The sequence below is a fragment of the Daldinia vernicosa genome, assembly GCF_022497035.1.
Source record: "Daldinia vernicosa strain CBS 139.73 unplaced genomic scaffold F5Y00scaffold_29, whole genome shotgun sequence".
Lineage (NCBI taxonomy): Eukaryota > Fungi > Ascomycota > Sordariomycetes > Xylariales > Hypoxylaceae > Daldinia > Daldinia vernicosa.
In genome coordinates this window covers 375,076-392,621 of record NW_025953945.1, presented here as the reverse complement: position 1 = coordinate 392,621, position 17,546 = coordinate 375,076, and the positions used below count along the sequence as shown (strand labels likewise).

The window sequence follows — 17,546 nt, the reverse complement described above, 5'->3', positions numbered from 1 at the left end:
ATCCAAGGTCCTCCGAATGGCCCCCCTCAAGCGACCTCTCGGCACGTCCCTCCCTCCCTACAGATTATGATTAGGTAGGTTTTGTTGCATCCGTCGGATGCGAGTAGGTGGTCTGTCGATCGGTTCCCAAAGCCATATCTATAACCCAATCCTTGACTATAATTATGAGGAAATCCCCGACCGACCGTCTCTTGTAATTGCTCCCCCCAAGGAAAGGAGAGAGCAGAGGAAAATAGAAGAAAGAAAGAAGAAACAAAATCGTGTCCCTAAGTTTGAGTTTCCCGCACGTCGGAAAGTTGGGAACCGGTGTTTTGTACAATGCCACCCAACCCACGAGACAATAATTTGCAGTCGAGTACTACGCAAGTAAGCTTTAACCTAGGCGACAACGGCTCGAAGACAAAACCAGAGAGTCCCCATTATTTGCGACTAGCCAGACCGCCATGAAACCCCCAAACTCCAGCCCTAATGCTAATATGCAAAGCCGTAGAAAATAGACGAGAAGCCTTCACAGAAAAAAAAAGATAAAAATTCCGTACTAAGATGTAGGTAAACTGTTCGGTGCAGAGTGCTCTACCTATAATAAGAAAGTGTCGAGGACTGTCTAGTTGTAGGTAAGACGCTCGGCTTTCTCGATACTGCTGACCAACTCGGTTCAGGATGTATATACAAAGAACCTAGGTTTCTAACAAGGCCGGAGGTCTAGTACCGATCCGTAACATATCTAATGCGATATGATTTTGTAAAAATAAATAATAAATTTGAGATTGACGAAGTATTCAGGTCTTCCGACATAACCCGCGGGGTCTATCTAGAACCACTAAGCGGGCAAATCTGGCTCTTGACATCAATCATATCAAGGAGTTTTACCCTGTTTGCGGTTCTCGGCCGGCTCGCCTTCGAAAATGGAGGATATTCCGGCCAGAGTCCAGGAATCCGATGTCGAATGGATTGCTACAAGCCATGCTGCGACGATATTTATTAAATAATGCAACATATAAGCGTGCGAAACACCGTATATAGCTGCGTAGACGGCTATGCCAAAGAATATGATGTCGGTTAGGTACCTGAGCCGGCTTGTTACTGGCGGAATCATTTTTCCAGTTGTAAGGGTTTCGACCAAGAGGATAAACGGCAGTATCGACAGCACGTTGTGATGCGACGAGAACGCCGTAAACCACTGGACGGCCAAATTGCGTACCCAAACGACTAGGGTCGGCAAGTTGATGGGCAGAATCCATAACATCAAGAGCAAAATAGAATGGACGTAGTTATTGAAATTAACGGTTGCAGGTGACGAAGTCTCGCGTGCAGATCGATGGGCTCGGACAGCAGTGCTCAGCTGTACGAGACATGCAACTGTGTATGCGAATTGGTATGGGATGAATGTCGAGACGAGCAAAAGGAGAACCACGGTAGTTATAAGTCGTCTCCGTGGTGGCGAAGGTGCGAACGCTGGTGATAACGCTCGCTTCTTCTCTTGCAGCTGAACAACTGCTGGCCGGACAAAAACCCAACCATATACTATGCTAAGCAGCCAGGTGAGGCATAGCGTGAGGTAGTGGAGAGCCATACACACTCCAGTACAGATAATTCCTATCATCGGGATCAGAAACCAGAAGAACGGGTCCGAAGTACCAACTAGCAGGTCGTTCTGCGCAAAATCAACATCAGCCGTGCTATTCTGCCAAAACCAGAGACTTTTTGACCCGGTTGAGCCCGACTGGCCCATCGAAAGCGATAAGAGAGTCATGGACAAGAATAACATGGGCAGCGATCGTCTAAGACAGAAGTCTAAGCTCTCGGAAAAGGGAATGAAGACCCCAGTGCTGTCGTATACTTGGAATTGCTTTCGTAGTACGAGTGCAACGATAAGCAAGGGGAAAGAAGCAAAGACGGTGCGATATCGCATGTACAGCTTTCCGAGGCTGCCCATGGTATCGATCGTAATACGAATCGAAATGTCCGAATCACACGTCGGATCTGTCCAGAATTGAAGGCTAAGGCCATCGTCAGACTGCCTAGACTTCAGGGGCGGAGGCACGTAAGGCGAGACACCGTGAAGACTAATCTCCACCTCGTGGGCATTTACGAAATACTTTGACTCGTAAGGCTCAGAGAGATACTGCCGGACAAGTGGGCTAAATAATTGTTCCCGTTCATTGCAGGATTGGCCGTCAATAATTTTGAGATTGTACGCCAACAAGCTGCTCTGAACCGATGGAAGTTTCACTTCGGTCACCATTGGTCTATTCGCAGGAAGATGAAGCGACAAACCAAAGTTAAAAAGACGTCTTAGACCAATATGTCGAGTTAAATGAGCGTCGGCTTTATCACTAAATTCAGCTACCAACCATCCGGCCGTCGGAGTCGTAGTTTTATCAATAACTGCAACAAACCCGTAGTCTGATATATCTTCAACGTCGTACTCGAGATATGAAAATGGTGGTATTTGCCATTCGTCCTTTTTGAAGAATGGATTCTGCGTGAAACGTGAAGAAGCCGGCAGCGATACTACATCGGACGCAGCATTTTTACAGGCAAGTTTGATTGAATTTGAATCTTTTGTGGGCTCCGTGGTATCGTCAGAGAGATCGATATTCATTGAGAACGGCTGGTTAGCCTGTCCAGCTTGCGGCGGGTAGAAATTACAGAATAGAACCTCTAGTTTTCCGTCCTCGCCTGGCCGATCGAGTTTGCTGTCTGAGAGCAGGGTCAACTTCTTCCCTTCGGAAAATTCACTCAACGGAATATTGAGAAGGTATGCCTTGGCTTTTCTATCTGAACCTAGGCCACGGAGAACAAGACGGTCGCCTAGAGGAAGGATGGTAGTTGAATGATCCTCTAGCGTTAACAACGTCGACGAGGCTGTCTCTGGGAGGCTCTTCTCAACAAAACTCTCCAAGCCAGACAAAAATCGCCTCTTAAAGGCCTTCATCCTGTCTGCCCTCGATTTCGTCTGTGATCTCCCGCGGTTATCGACGACATCGTACAGCGCACGGACGATGACCTTCCGAAATTGATCGCACCATGTGATTGCCTGGTGATCCATACTTGTCCAAACTGTAGGAATTGTAGATGTGAAAACGGTGAAACCGTGGGTCTCAGGTACGATGGATTCCAGACCGGCATAATCTGATGGGACAACAGTATCTAAACCACCACCAGCGATGGACACCAGGGTAACCTGGCCCAAAGCATTTTCGGTCGACGACCTTTTCGAGTAGGCCCGTCTCCAATAGTTATTGATATCGTTATAAATACTAACAATTTTTGAATCGAATGTGACAGGAGGTCGAGCGTGCGGAGCAGACATAGTAATGATCGTGTTGACCGAGTCTTGCTGGTAGTTTGGCATAATGAACATAGTTCGCGCCACAATCCCTCCCATGGAATGACCTAGTACAATAACCGATGAAGGATCTGGAAGACTCGGGTCTCGTTCCGAGATCTTTGGGTCCAAGTAGAGGGAGAGGATATACCTGATGGCTTCATTTAGATACTCGGCTTGGTCGAGCATGGTTTGCCCATGGAAAGCAGTGAAGTCTTCGTTGAAGTCGACAGTGAAGAAGTCTAAATTCCTAGCACCTGCGTTTATGGCGGCGGCATCATGCTGCAAGATATCATGAAAATACCTAGCGGATTCCGATGCAATAGATCTAACTTGTTTGTAGCTACCAGCATTCCCTGGTATGAATAGCACTGGTATGCCTTTGATCTACACATTAAGTCAATATTTTAAATATTCGAAAGTGGCTATTAATTCTCAATTTCCGCACCTTTGGCCCATTGTCGAATCCTTGCTCTCGATAAAGATACAACGAGTATTTGGTAGCAAATCGAGTATGCTCAGTATCGAAATCGCTGAATTTAGCGTATGATGGACTCATCCAGGACATGCGACAGCCCTTGGGATCACAATGTAGGGTAACAGAAGAATATAGAACAGTTACCAGCATGCTAAGGCCTACGACGCTTGTAAAGATGGTTAAGAGCGACATAGTCCAGGGACTCCAAGACCGCGGAGGCTGACTCCTTCGTCTTGACGATGCCGTCTTCTCGCTTTCCATACTCGGGTAGTCTGGCGATAATGTCGTGGACGGGAGACGAGAGGTTGCTGGTACTTTTTCGGTAGACCCATCGCGACTATGAGAAAGTCTCCAGTTGATATTGCTGCTTGGTCTCCGGCTCCTAGCGGATGACGATCTAGCGCCCTCTTTCTGGTCTTTCTGGGGACGTTCTGACTGGCGAGCATCATGTGAATGTCGGACAGAAGAAGTCACGTCGCCCAGTCTCGTCTGGCCATGAGGGCGCGAGATCTTGACAGGAACATCGGCGCTGTCATCGGACGATCCCGATGAGCGCCTCTGCATGAGGATAAAGAGGCTCTCGTGAGAGACCTCTTATTTTACAGGGGTATGGACTCGTAGGGTTATCGATGCGGCGGAGGTTTGATTCTTAGTAGACTCGTGTAGTTCGATCTGGGGGTTCGTCATACGTTGCGAAACGATTCTGTCGCTGAAATTCGACGTATAGCTAACGCAGGAAGGGCAGTTCTAGTCGAGACACGGGCACGACTCTGCTTGCGCAACGACAAATTTAAGAGCTAAGCTGCACTGCTGCAGGGACGTTGGAGAAGTGTCGATCTTATTAAGGAGAGAACCAATCCGTGCCCATAGACCGAATAGACCGATCTTGCCTACGTACGCTTTCCTCTCGGCCTACAAAAGCAAGATGCAAAATGTTTAAAAACGAATGTCGGTCGTCCAACCCGCCGGTTTTGCAGCAATTTTTGTATTGGTGGACGTTGTTGTAAAAAAGGATGTCCAAGTTGCCTTATTAGTGGATGTTGTTGTTTTTTGAGTTGAACGGATTGGAGCGAGAAGACGGAATGAGTGGGAATTGCAAGCGCGGGACGTCAGGACGTCTCGAGTTAGAATCAAGATGCGATTTGGCCATGCTTCTACATAAAAGTAGCATACATTTGATTCATTAGCCTGCACACTAGCACCGAATTCTGGCGCCTTAGCACTAAAACTTGGGGGCTATCAGGGAAAGGTTGAAAGTCTATTGTGGGTTAGTTGTGGGTTAGTTATGGGATAAGCCTCTTCGAGATCCCGTAGCAAAACGAACCATAACTGCCTGACTGCATAAGTAGGTAGGTACCCATGTACATGAGCAGCGCCCAGAACGTCCATGTGGAGTCTTTTTTCACCCTAGTCGATCTTAGCGGGTTTAAGAATCCGGTGGGTTGACACGCGCCAAATACTGGCTTGGCCAAGTTTTTCGTCCAACAATGGTCACCAAGGATGACGTTAGCTTAGCTTATATGTACTATACAACTTCATTACCAAGCTTTTGCTGCCGACTTAGCTAAGCCTGGTTGGGTATAAGTGATCTGACGATACTGCTTTGGTAAATCATGCCTCTGCTGCATGCAGTAGCGGAAGGATAATGTAGCATTTTCGAGGTAAGGTACTGCATTGGGTCAGAGGACATTATTTGCGAAATTCATTTATTTGATCTTACAAACGTGAAGCAAAGTAGGAATCTAACTAACTGGTATAACATGTAACAATTGTCATTTTTATGTATTGTCATAAAAAGAAACCTGCTAAATACATATATAGAAATTATGATGTGCTACGTTAGATACTATATCCGTCTCGACTAACACATTATTAAAGTACCGTGTGTCTGGTGTGTCCGCGGGGGAAATACCGTTCTTGTCACTCAAGACTGCAAAACATGGTACAAGATAATACTTGGCGATCGGCGAATCCTGTCCCATCTGGCTGTCTCACATCGTGTTTTACAGGCGATGGAACCAAATTTGAGGTAATACACGTGTACATGTGTATATAGAAAACCTCATGGCTCTCCACAGCCCCGTTATTGATATTAGCAAAACGCCGCGCCGAACTGGCCGAACAAGGTGCCGAACAAAGATACAAACGCGGGATATACGGGTTATCGGGATTTTTTTTTATCTGGGATCAGTTGCTTGCGCCATAAGTCCCGTGGCCATCCCGGCCGCCACAAATATTGGATCCATCTATGAGCGGCAAAATGCAACAGTAGAACTCGTATTAACAAACTACTATAAAGTACTGGGCATTACGTGAAAGTGGGAGCTCACTTAGACATGCGCCTAAAGTGGACTCTCCCTGGTTTGTGTCGGACACGGGAAGATACTCAGATGCTGTACGAAGTTGTGTTTCAATAGTCCAGATAACGTGCGTCCTCTGTGAAGATGCACCACAGATAGCTGAACATATTCGCTCCACATCGGAAGCGTCCAAGATAACATTCTAAATCCACTGGCTCCGACGCTTTCCCAGATGATTTAATAGAGCGGTCAACCTACCAGTTTCGGATACAGAAAATAAACTTGATCGGAAAAGGAAAACAATCATCTTCTTTAAATCCGTAGCTTATGTCGTCGGATCTCAAGGGCGGTCTTCGAAACGTCATACAAGCTCGTTTCCCCGTTAGTTAGAGGGAGTAGGAATGAGATAGAATGGAGTTGAGGGCAAGGATATCGAGGTTTGTATTCCGAGCTTTCCGATATCAACATCACTTTATTATCCCTATCTGAGTGCGTAATGTGCCTCATGTAGGTAGTCAAGCCAATGCTGCAATGGCTAACTAGGTAGTTTGCCAAGAATTGTTTTGGGGATTGGCTTCGTTGGATCCCGAGTTGAAAGAAAGCACCGAAGATAAGAGCAGAAATAAAAGTTTGCTCTATGTACGGCAGCTGCCTTAAGCATGGAAGTGCACACTTTTTATGTGGTATGTGGTACCAAGGTACAATACAAGTGCTTCAGACATGCAGCATGCAGCATGCAGCATGCAGCTAACCTAGTGTAGAGATATTGGTTGAAGTTTATGTAGGTAGACTTATCCGTTGTTTCAACTCTTCAGACACACTTACAGATCAGATCATTAGAGTCCGCCAACCTTAATTCGCCCTTTGATATGGATTTCATGTATGGGCACATACGTATCGCTAAGTATAGCAGAGTTTTAATTATCAAGAGACGCTTTAGAAGAGCGGTTGAAAATCTCGTAACTACAGAGACACAGTAAACTACACAGTTCCCTCGCACCAACTGTGAACTAATAATAATTGGGTACCTACATAACTTGAATTCCATAGGTACCTCCTGAGCTCTGAGACGCCACTTTATATGCTGCGCCACACCATCTCGGAACTTAGACGCGTTTTCCATTTCCATTTCAATTTAATTGATCAGGTATGACGCGACGAGGCTGAAGAGGTTAACCTATAATCCCCCTGAGGCTCTTTTACGGATTCAATTAGCTGTAAGGAGTAGCGGTGGATAGTTGGACTTGGACTAAGTAATATCATATCCTTACTGATGGCGACCATCAAAGCCATCGAGGCACGAACTGTAAGTAGTCATCAAAACTCTTCCGCATTGTCATCATAATATAAATACTAAATAATCTAGATCCACCAAATTCAATCTGGTCAAGTTATCGTTGATCTATGCTCTGTGGTAAAAGAGTTAGTGGAGAATAGTTTGGATGCTGGAGCCACAAACATTGGTTCGTACTTTTATTATTTATTTATTTGTTTGTTACTACGTCTCTATTCATTAACTAACAGGAATTCCACCTGAAAGAGGTTCGATTCAAGAACCAGGGCTTGGATTCTATCGAGGTTCAGGACAACGGCTCAGGCATATCCAAGCAAAACTACGAGACATTAGCACTAAAGCATTATACCTCTAAATTATCCACATATGCAGATCTTTCCTCCCTCCAAACTTTTGGCTTTCGAGGAGAGGCTTTATCGTCTCTTTGCGCCTTGTCTAAATTCACGGTGACAACATGTCTAGCATCAGACGCCCCAAAAGGATCGAAGCTAGAATTCGAAACCTCGGGGAAGCTTTGCAGCACGAGTATTGTAGCTGCCCAGAAAGGCACCACAGTAACCGTTGAGGGACTTTTCCACAATCTGCCCGTCCGTCGCCGCGAACTGGAGCGGAATATTAAACGGGAGTGGAACAAGGTTATTGGTGTTCTCAATCAGTATGCCTGCATCCAGACTGGACTCAAGTTCTCTGTGTCTCAACAACCGACCAAGGGCAAGCGGATAGTATTATTTTCCACCAAAGGAAACCAGACAACTAGGGACAATATTGTTAATGTGTTCGGAGCGAAAACCCTGGCCGTCCTCATTCCTTTAGACCTGAAGCTCGAGTTAGAACTTACCAGTGCGCCAGGCCAGAAATGGAGTGTGCAGGGAGACAGCAACAACATTCACGAAATCCATATTAAGGGGCATGTATCTCGTCCTGCCCATGGAGAAGGACGTCAGACTCCGGATAGGCAGATGTTCTTCGTGAACGGTCGTCCCTGTGGCCTGCCACAATTCGCCAAAGTGTTTAATGAGGTGTATAAATCCTACAACGCTTCCCAATCTCCCTTTATTTTCGCTGATATTCAACTGGACACTCATCTCTACGATGTTAATGTCAGTCCGGACAAGCGTACGATTCTCTTGCATGATCAAAATCGTATGCTCGACAACCTTAGAGAGTCCCTCGTTGCCCTGTTTGAATCGCAAGACTATGCATTGCCCACATCACAATTATCAGTTTCAAAACAGACACCTTTCAAAAAGCCTTCGATAAGTAGCCAAAATACCCCCATCTCTACCCCCCTCTCTGAAATTGGATCGAAATGTTCCATTTCAGTTGAGAATGAGTCCCGGCAAATTTCAATGTCTAGGAATACGGAGGACACGGAACATCAGGACGAAGTTGAAGATGACAAGTCTACGAGCGAGCCACTACCGAAAAGCTCCATCTCGGCGAAGTCACCAATCCGTGATGGCCAGGATCTCAATTTAATGAGTCGATGGGTCGAACGGAAATCAGGATCTCCTTCAACCGCGAACAAAGCCTTAGAAGATAACGGTCCAGAAGCTTCAAAGTTGAAAGGACATATATTTTCTAAATTTGCGAAGAATTATACGGAAGACAGCGTCAATGACCCCGAAAATGGTCCAGCGTCACCTTCTGCACTCCCAGAAGAAGAGCCCAGAGAGGAACCAGATTTCCGTGCGCGTTTGGCCGAGTTAAGCAAGATCAAAGCAAGTAAATGTGATAGTAGTCAGACATCAAGTACTCAAGGGGTAATTGAACCGCCTATACCAGCCGTATCTACCTCATCTCGTATGCCGGACATCAAAACGAGTAGAGCTAGCTCATCTGCAGCTGTAAAACGATCAGCACCAGAAGTGGCTACAATTACGGTAGGTAACCATACAGTTACTAGCATTATTGGCTCTCCCTCGAAAAAGCAACGAACAGGAGACGATAGGGCCCGCGAACCATCGATGAGACAACGAGCTTCAAAAGAGGCAGCTGCGATGCCTTCATTTAACGGACGTTTGACGCAGATGTTTGCGGCCTATTCGCAATCGAAGCAAGCTGGGCCGATGCATATTAAGACTACCTCAGATGCAGCGGATCTTTCGGATGATTCTGACGGTTCCAGCGAGCAGTTGTTTGTCGAAGACAATGACGATGAACAAGACTATCAAGATGAAGAACCAGCTCAGAGCGAAGTGGCCACGGAGAGCGCCGAAGAGCAAGATCACGAATCTGATGACCAGTCCCCTGGGCCTGAGAGTATAAATGACCATCTGCAAGACGACGCACCACCATCTCCAAGTCTGTCTCTAGGTGATGGACATATAGACGAGCAGATTGAGGACACACAGGAGGAAATTGAGTTAGAAGCTACTACTGCTACCGCTCACGGTTCAAAATCTGCCATCTCTGAAGAGACACAAAAACGTACACAAAGCTTTGTGAAGGGCGGCACCAAGAAGAAAGACTCAACTCTCTCCTTACTACAAACGCTTCGTATAGATGAGAAACATATACGAAGGTCCCTAGCAATGCATCAAGAATATCTCAAGGACATCTCATCAACAACGGGATCGAAGCCTGCCGCGGAAAGACTTGATGCCGAGGACGCCGAGGAGAAATTGTCTCTAACCATCTCCAAAGCCGACTTCGGGAAGATGAAGATTATTGGGCAGTTCAACCTAGGCTTCATTATAGCGGTTCGTCCGGCCAAAGTAGACCCCGAGGATGCCGAGGAAAAGCGCGATAGAGATGACGAGCTGTTCATCATCGACCAGCATGCGACAGACGAAAAGTACAACTTCGAGCGGCTTCAGGCTAATACCGTTGTCCAGTCTCAAAGACTCGTCCAGCCCAAGGCATTAGAGCTCACGGCTCTCGAGGAAGAGGTAATTAGGGAAAACCTCGAAGCCCTGGAGGCGAACGGCTTCATCGTAGCCATGGACGAAAGCGGCGACCAGCCGGTAGGATCCCGCTGCCAGCTCCTCAGCCTGCCGCTCAGCCGGGAGACGACGTTCTCGCTCGCCGACCTCGAGGAGCTCATCTCGATGCTAACGGACCACCAGTCGGCATCGGCAAACTCCATCCCGCGGCCCTCCAAGGTCCGCAAGATGTTCGCCATGCGCGCCTGCCGCAGCAGCGTCATGATCGGCAAGTCGCTCACCCTCAAGCAGATGGAGAAGCTCGTCCGCCACATGGGCGAGCTGGATAAGCCGTGGAACTGTCCCCACGGCCGCCCGACGATGCGGCATCTGTGCGGCCTCGGCGCGTGGACTGAGATGGCGTGGAGGGAGGGCGACGGGTTCGGCGGCGAGGGCGAGAGATCCCCGAGGACGAATTGGAGCGCGTATGTTAAGGAGAAGAATGAGCTGTAGTACGTACGTATGTATATGTATATGTATGTATTGCTATTCGAGTAATCATTTGGGTTTTAGTACTTTGCATGTAGGCATGCATGCTGGCATTGTTAAGGGCGTATGGCAATGAGGTCTGCTTGCTTGCTAACCTAGATTTTATGGATATATATACCCTTGATAATACAATGATGCAAGTTGTTTACTTGAGGACGGATGTAGTATAATCGCTAGGTTAGTTATTTATTCGCAAAACTAGATCTTGAGGCTTGGCATGGGGGAAGACAGGATAGACGGTATAGTACATCTACCTAAATTGAATTAATAGATTCGTCCACTGGTGAATATTCTATTCGTCTATTAGCATCGAAATCATACAGCAATTCTGCGGCAGAAGAGTCAAAAAATAAATAAATAAATAACTATCACATCTCATTACGCTATTCATGAGCACTTGTTATTACTTCTGAAAGCATCTCCTGTTCATCACAGGCACTACTTAGGTACTATCTTAACCCGTTCTCATTCATTATTGCCATAAAACCAGAACCCTAACCTGACCTGACCTGACCTGCCGAGATCCACAGATCCAGTTCCCATTTCGTTTACCTTAACTTAGTAATACACGCGTGAAGTCATCATCACATATCAATCGCACCACCTACCTCCTCCTTCCCTTCCATTCCCTTCCCCGCCCCCCTTTCCGGAGAAGCCACCAAAAAGTCCAAAGACCACAACGACTCCAAGCAGCCTACACCGGACCAACTTTTTTTTTTTTTTTTTTTTTTTTTTTGCCCGCATGGTCTAATCCAAAGTATTCCGCACCCCCTTAATCCTCGTTAAGAATGCTGTACCGCGAATACCTATTCCCTCCCAGCCCCTCCTCCGCAATCTTACCGCTGACATTTCTTCTCCACGTACCCGCACCCGCACCCGCATTCCCGCTCCCTAAATCGCCGTAGTCGTTACCAGAAGAGACCTGCCGATTGCCCCCTGTTTTCGCCGCCCCTCCTCCGAGCATGACGGGTGGTGTGGCAGGCTTCAGTTCGCCGTATGGTTTGGCGTAGAAATCGCCGTCGGGCTGGATCGACGAGTCTCTGTTACGCCCCGCGCCCGCCCCGCCGCTCTTAGGCACGATCAAGCTGCGACGCCAGAACGATGGGGCTCGCGCTGGGCTGGCCTTTTCGTCCGCGATGTCCTGGCTACCGCTCACGCTACGCGCGTTGTGGCTTACTTCTGAGAGCGGCTCGAACGGCGTCTTCTGTCTACTTGCGATATCTCTGCCTTGTACGATCTGCGCCTGCCCCTGGGGAGTCGGGTTCAAGCGCAGCGGGTTCGGGCGCAGATGACCCATGACGTCGATAGGGCTGCTAGGAATATCGTCGGCTTCGAGATCGGAATCGTCGGGGCGCATCATATCGTTATTCTCGCGGTCCGAGTCGTCGTCTGAGTCGTCGAAGTTGTACCGTTGGTTCACGGCTTCGTACTGTTGGGACTGGGACTGGGACAGACGCGAGCGCTCGGCGGCTTTGAGGGCACGCTGCTTCTCTTGCGTGCGGTTGATGAGAGATTCGGAGGCGTACCATGCTTCGGTGAACTTGGCGATGCGGGTTGGCGAGGCGTTGGTGGGTTGGTGGGGAGAGGGGGTTGGCGCGATAGTGATGCTGCTGGGTCGAGATGAGGATGAGGATGGCGATGCTGCTCCGGTCTCATGCAACGGGACCTCAGTGTAGCTTGCGCGCTGGGCGACTCGTGGGGTAGACAGACGTTTCAATTCCGCGACGCTATTGCGGGGAGAGTTACCTGGTGTAATCTGGTATTGTCTGCTAGGGAGGTCGCATCGCGAGTCGCGCTTCGAAGCGAAAGAGTCTCGGGAACCGGTGCGTGTGTGCATGAACGGAATGCTGGGTGGTCGCGAGAGGTCTTCGTACGGGGCACCTGAGTTGCGGTAGCTTTCGAGGGGTGAATCAAGACGATTGGAATCATCCGAGACCGCGGTGTAGCTAGTTGCGACAGACGACTTGTTGCGCTTGTGCTGTTTGACGCGAGAGGTGAGATGGTCTTCCAATGGGTTGAAATCCGGCGGCATGTTAGCGATTCTTCGGAACATCAGACACAGCCAGGTCGATATGCAGAGTGAAACGACGTGTAGGCTACCGGCGCAGATGAGGGCGAAGTACTCGCTCTGGACAAGGTACTCAGTAAGTTCAGGAGAAGCCGCGATAATAAGATTCCACTCCTTGCCGTGGTTGACAACGGAGATGACACCGAAAGCGTATAGCGGTATAACAGCTAAGTCCGTGACACCGGCGAACATCTGATAAGCTGCTGACGAACCGGGTGGTCTTGACCCGGCGGGTCTTATGAGATGCCAAACGGCGTAGACACAACTGATGGCTACAACACCAGGCTATATATTACGGGTAAGTGAGGAATCCTGGTATAAACGAAACGACCAAGGCTTGTAAGACGTACTGTAATTCTCATAATCCAAGAAACAAGAGGATCAACATTAGAGATAAGTATCATGAGGACAAGTAAACAACCGCCTCCGATCATCTCCAGGATGCGAAGGAATAATTGAACATATCTCATGAACTTGATCCACCACTTCGTAGTGCTGCTCATAGGCTTGAACATTGAGGTACGACCAGTCGGCACGACATGCGCACTTAGATACCTAGATTAGCCATGATACTCATGCATGCCAACTAATTGAGACTTACTCAGGATGTCGGTTGAAGGCTATGAATGGGCCTTTCTGCTTCTTCTTCTTAGGTGTCGGTTCCCAGCTTGCTCTCGTGATGGCCTTGGGGTCGAATGGTTTCTCGGGTGATCGAGAGTCGCGCCTTTCGGCATCGTACAAGTAAGGTTGTTGAGCGCCCATATCTGTAGACGTCTCACTCTAGCTGGCGAGGCTGAGAGACATTCATCGATAGGTGAGGGCAGGATTGGATCGTCGGTTTTAACTGGAATGTATGGTACGGATGATGGTTCTTATGATTGCGAAAAAGGCCGGAGCGCCATGGTGTGGGGAAGAAGGTGGGATGTGTGTAGGTAGATGATGTGTGTAGATACATAATGTATACAATACAAATAATACAATACAAATACAACGTACCTATGCAGGTACATAACGAAATGACGGGGTTGTGTATCGTGGGTTAAGAAACCGGGAAGTTGCCGTTTCCACAGCAACGGGGCGGTAGAATGAATCTCATTGGAACTCAGCTGCTACCTTGGGTATTTTCTTAGATTACGATGCAGCTTCGCGTCGGGTAATATTGCTTACTACCTAACGTTGCGCAATTTTGAATGATAATCATTTCGATTAGCTAGCTCTTCAGTTAGACCTCTACCTTATAAATAAATCTATTAGGTATTGTACCATGTTATGTAACAGGTAGACTTAGGTAAGTCCGTCGATTTTTAATCGGCAAACGGCCGCGGACGGCGATGTCGGACCTCGGAGCACCGAGAAGACTGACCAAAATTTCAACTCGACGTCATTTTGCGAATTTTCGACCGTAGTGACTACCTATTTTGATGCAACATTTTATAATCTTAGAGATGTGATGGCAATCATTACCCTTTGTTAATATTATAATATTATAATTTATAAATCATGAGACCTCTAGCAAATTCATGGCTCTGCGCAACCTGTCGCCGCAGAAGTTCTGCATCTTTTGCTACTAGAATATCACATTATTCTACCGCAAGTCGACATGATAGGCCTCTCCGAATGGCCGTAGTTGGCTCCGGTCCGGCCGGCTTCTATACGGCATACCGGGTCATGTCTAAGGTACCGAAAACCAAGGTCGACATGTTCGAAGCGTTGCCTGTGCCATATGGTCTAGTGAGATTCGGCGTTGCGCCAGATCATCCCGAAGTCAAGGTATGAATTAAATATATTTATTATACATATCAACATAACGAACCGTGTTTGTTTGACAATTTATAAATATAGAACTGCCAAGAAAAATTCCAAGAAGTTGCAAGCTCTCCTGATTTTACATTTATTGGGAATGTCTCCATCGGTAATACAGGCGGTCACTTCAGGGGCTGTACAATTCCTTTGGCTTCTATGATGCATCATTACGATGCTGTTGTATTTGCCTACGGTGCATCTAAAGACAGGCGACTGGGAATCCCCGGCGAATCCGAGCTGCAAGGAATCTACTCGGCCCGCGAGTTTGTAGGCTGGTATAATGGTCTACCAGAATACGCGGACCTCGCACCGGATCTCACTAAAGGTGATGAGGCTGTTATCATCGGCCAAGGCAATGTTGCCCTTGACGTTGCCAGGATGCTCTTGGAGGATGTAGATAGGTTGCGAAAGTCGGACATAACAGAGGCGGCTATCGAAACCCTATTGAAGAGCCGCATCAAGCGAGTTCACATTGTGGGAAGAAGGGGACCAATGCAGGTACGTTTGAAAACATCGACGAAGACTCTGATTCGAGTACTGATTAGTCTCCTAGGCTGCTTTCACCATTAAGGAAATTCGAGAACTGATGAAGCTCCACGGGGTTGCTTTTCACGACATCGATATGTCGCTCATCCCGGATGAGATTTCGAAGCTACCCCGAGCTCGGCGGAGGCTTATGGAAATACTGATGAAAGGCTCGACGGCTCGGTTGGAGGAGGCCGTTAAGTCGTGGTCCTTGGACTTTTGCTTATCTCCAACTGAATTTCTCGGTCGGCCGGATGGAAATATCGAAAGCACGGTGTTTGAACGAACATCATTAACGCCGCCTTTTGACCCGTCCTCGAGTGTTGTCGGTACTGGCGAGAAAGTAACAATCCCGTCTTCTATAGCGTTCCGTTCCATTGGTTATAAATCTGTCGCCCTTCCTGGATTTGACGAGGCGGGCATCTCGTTTGATGATAGGAAGGGGATTATCGAAAACGATGGAATGGGACGGGTATTGCGAGTGAAAGGTGACGAAGGTAGCACTCAGCACCCATCGCATTTGCCTGGGATTTATTGCGCGGGCTGGGTAAAGAGAGGCCCAACAGGCGTCATTGCGTCGACTATGGAGGACGCCTTTTCTACTGGTGATGCAATTGCCTCTGATTGGAATTCCAATGCCCCATTCCTCGAAGGAGAAAGCAGCTCTGGCTGGGAAGCCTTACGGGCAGGGGTAGAGCATGGTAAATGCAGGGTCATCCAGTGGGACGACTGGCGGAAGATAGACAAGGCGGAAAGAGAGCGGGGTCTGCTATTAGGAAAAGAACGAGAGAAGTTTACGAACACAACGGAGATGATATCTGCGGCTGGAGCCTGAACTAAAGAGATACCCTCACGGGGCGATTGTAAATATTGTATTTATATTAGGTACTTATATATTTATTCACGAACTCTTTAGTTTCTTTGTTAACTCGGGGACCTTGTCGAATAAATCCCCAACCAAGCCCACGTCCGCTACTTGGAATATTGGCGCCTCGGGGTCCTTGTTAATAGCTGCAATCACCTTGCTGTCCTTCATACCCGCCAGATGCTGGATGGCACCGGAAATTCCAACGGCAAGGTATAGTTGAGGAGCAACCACCTTACCCGTTTGTCCAACCTGAAGACTGTTGTCGGCGTATCCGCTATCCACCGCAGCACGAGAAGCACCGACTGCGGCGTTTAACGAATCTGCAAGCGGTAGCATGATGTTATCGAAGCCTGTCTTTGATTTTAGACCTCTACCTCCGGCAACTACTTTGCCGGCGGTCGCTAGGTCCGGCCTGTCTGATTTGGCGAGATCTTCAGAAACCCACTCCACGGAGATTTCCACATTAGGGTCAACGCCATCTTCTATAGTTGCGGAGCCGCCCTGTGCTTCGGCAGCGGGGAAGGCCGTGCCGCGAATAGTAATAACCTTGACAGGATCGGAGGACTCGACGGTCGCGATGGCATTGCCGGCGTATATAGGGCGCACGAAGGTGTTCTCGTTTTCAATAGCAGTTATGTCTGATATTTGCTGGGAGTCGAGAAGTGCGGCGACCCGCGGTAATAAGCTCTTCCCAAAAGCAGTGTGCCCCGCGATGATATGAGTGTAGCCGCCCTTCTTGATGTTCTCGACTAATAGCGGCGCAAAGTTCTCCGGGAGGCCCTGTAATTTAATTCAACCAACGTTAACTCCTAGCCTTATAATTCAATTGGACAATAGATCCGTCCTCGCTTACCTTGTCGTAAGCAGCGTTGTCCACTGCGATTATTTTCTCGACGCCTTCTACTTTGGCCGCCTCCTCTGCTACGGGCTTAATATTGCTTCCGGCGACGAATCCATGTATCGAGCCCCCAAGCTTCTTAGCGGCTGTAATTGCGCTCAAAGAACCGTGGTTGAGCTTCCCATCGCGCTGTTCTAGGACAGCCAACGACGACAATAATCTTCGAAGGGCGGAGGGGCTGTTGTTGAAAGGATTCGAAAGAACAGAAGTAGAGCGCGGCAGGCTGCCGACGCCTCTAAGAAGTGTCCGGCTCGCTGTAGAGAAAAGCATTGTGTGGTTTGTTTTGCGACTGAAGTTTGGCAAGTTTCATGCGGCGGAAACCAGCCTACTACAGTTCGTCTAAGCTTCTAAGATTCTAAGAACCTCGTCATGAATTCGGTTGTTCACGGCTTCCACCGAGGTAAGAATAATGCGTGTATTCGGACCCGATAGCGGAAGTTTATGCATGTATCTACTGTAAATATGTATAAATCGAGTCTTTGTTGCTGGTGCGTGCATTAGGTACGAAGTACAGCACAATATTACATAATAATGTAAATCACATGATACATATGGCGCACTAGCACTC

General features: G+C 48.0%; 5 protein-coding genes across 5 annotated transcripts; 2 read left to right on the top strand and 3 right to left on the bottom strand.

The window, feature by feature from the left end:
- Positions 1-613: 613 nt before the first annotated feature.
- On the bottom strand, positions 614-4,559 carry F5Y00DRAFT_98352 (GPI inositol-deacylase). Its single transcript, XM_048014414.1, has 2 exons — positions 3,780-4,559; positions 614-3,718 (listed from the first exon to the last, which is right to left on the bottom strand). The coding sequence occupies exons 1-2, from the start codon at positions 4,371-4,373 to the stop codon at positions 857-859; spliced, it is 3,456 nt and encodes a 1,151-aa protein (XP_047864031.1). The 5' UTR covers positions 4,374-4,559; the 3' UTR covers positions 614-856.
- Positions 4,560-7,382: 2,823 nt separating this feature from the next.
- On the top strand, positions 7,383-10,780 carry F5Y00DRAFT_253634 (DNA mismatch repair protein MutL; the record flags this gene model as incomplete). Its single annotated transcript, XM_048010073.1, has 3 exons — positions 7,383-7,415; positions 7,476-7,572; positions 7,650-10,780. 3 exons carry the CDS (start codon positions 7,383-7,385, stop codon positions 10,778-10,780), a joined length of 3,261 nt encoding a protein of 1,086 aa, XP_047864030.1.
- Positions 10,781-11,489: 709 nt separating this feature from the next.
- On the bottom strand, positions 11,490-14,112 carry F5Y00DRAFT_239758 (uncharacterized protein). Its single transcript, XM_048008136.1, has 3 exons — positions 13,486-14,112; positions 13,235-13,430; positions 11,490-13,169 (listed from the first exon to the last, which is right to left on the bottom strand). The coding sequence occupies exons 1-3, from the start codon at positions 13,644-13,646 to the stop codon at positions 11,589-11,591; spliced, it is 1,938 nt and encodes a 645-aa protein (XP_047864029.1). The 5' UTR covers positions 13,647-14,112; the 3' UTR covers positions 11,490-11,588.
- Positions 14,113-14,284: 172 nt separating this feature from the next.
- F5Y00DRAFT_239753 (nucleotide-binding domain-containing protein) lies at positions 14,285-16,072 on the top strand. Its single transcript, XM_048008135.1, has 3 exons — positions 14,285-14,654; positions 14,727-15,185; positions 15,241-16,072. The coding sequence occupies exons 1-3, from the start codon at positions 14,385-14,387 to the stop codon at positions 16,045-16,047; spliced, it is 1,536 nt and encodes a 511-aa protein (XP_047864028.1). The 5' UTR covers positions 14,285-14,384; the 3' UTR covers positions 16,048-16,072.
- F5Y00DRAFT_239752 (electron transfer flavoprotein, alpha subunit) lies at positions 16,073-17,366 on the bottom strand. Its single transcript, XM_048008134.1, has 2 exons — positions 16,934-17,366; positions 16,073-16,860 (listed from the first exon to the last, which is right to left on the bottom strand). Exons 1-2 carry the CDS (start codon positions 17,246-17,248, stop codon positions 16,114-16,116), a joined length of 1,062 nt encoding a protein of 353 aa, XP_047864027.1. The 5' UTR covers positions 17,249-17,366; the 3' UTR covers positions 16,073-16,113.
- Positions 17,367-17,546: the final 180 nt, after the last annotated feature.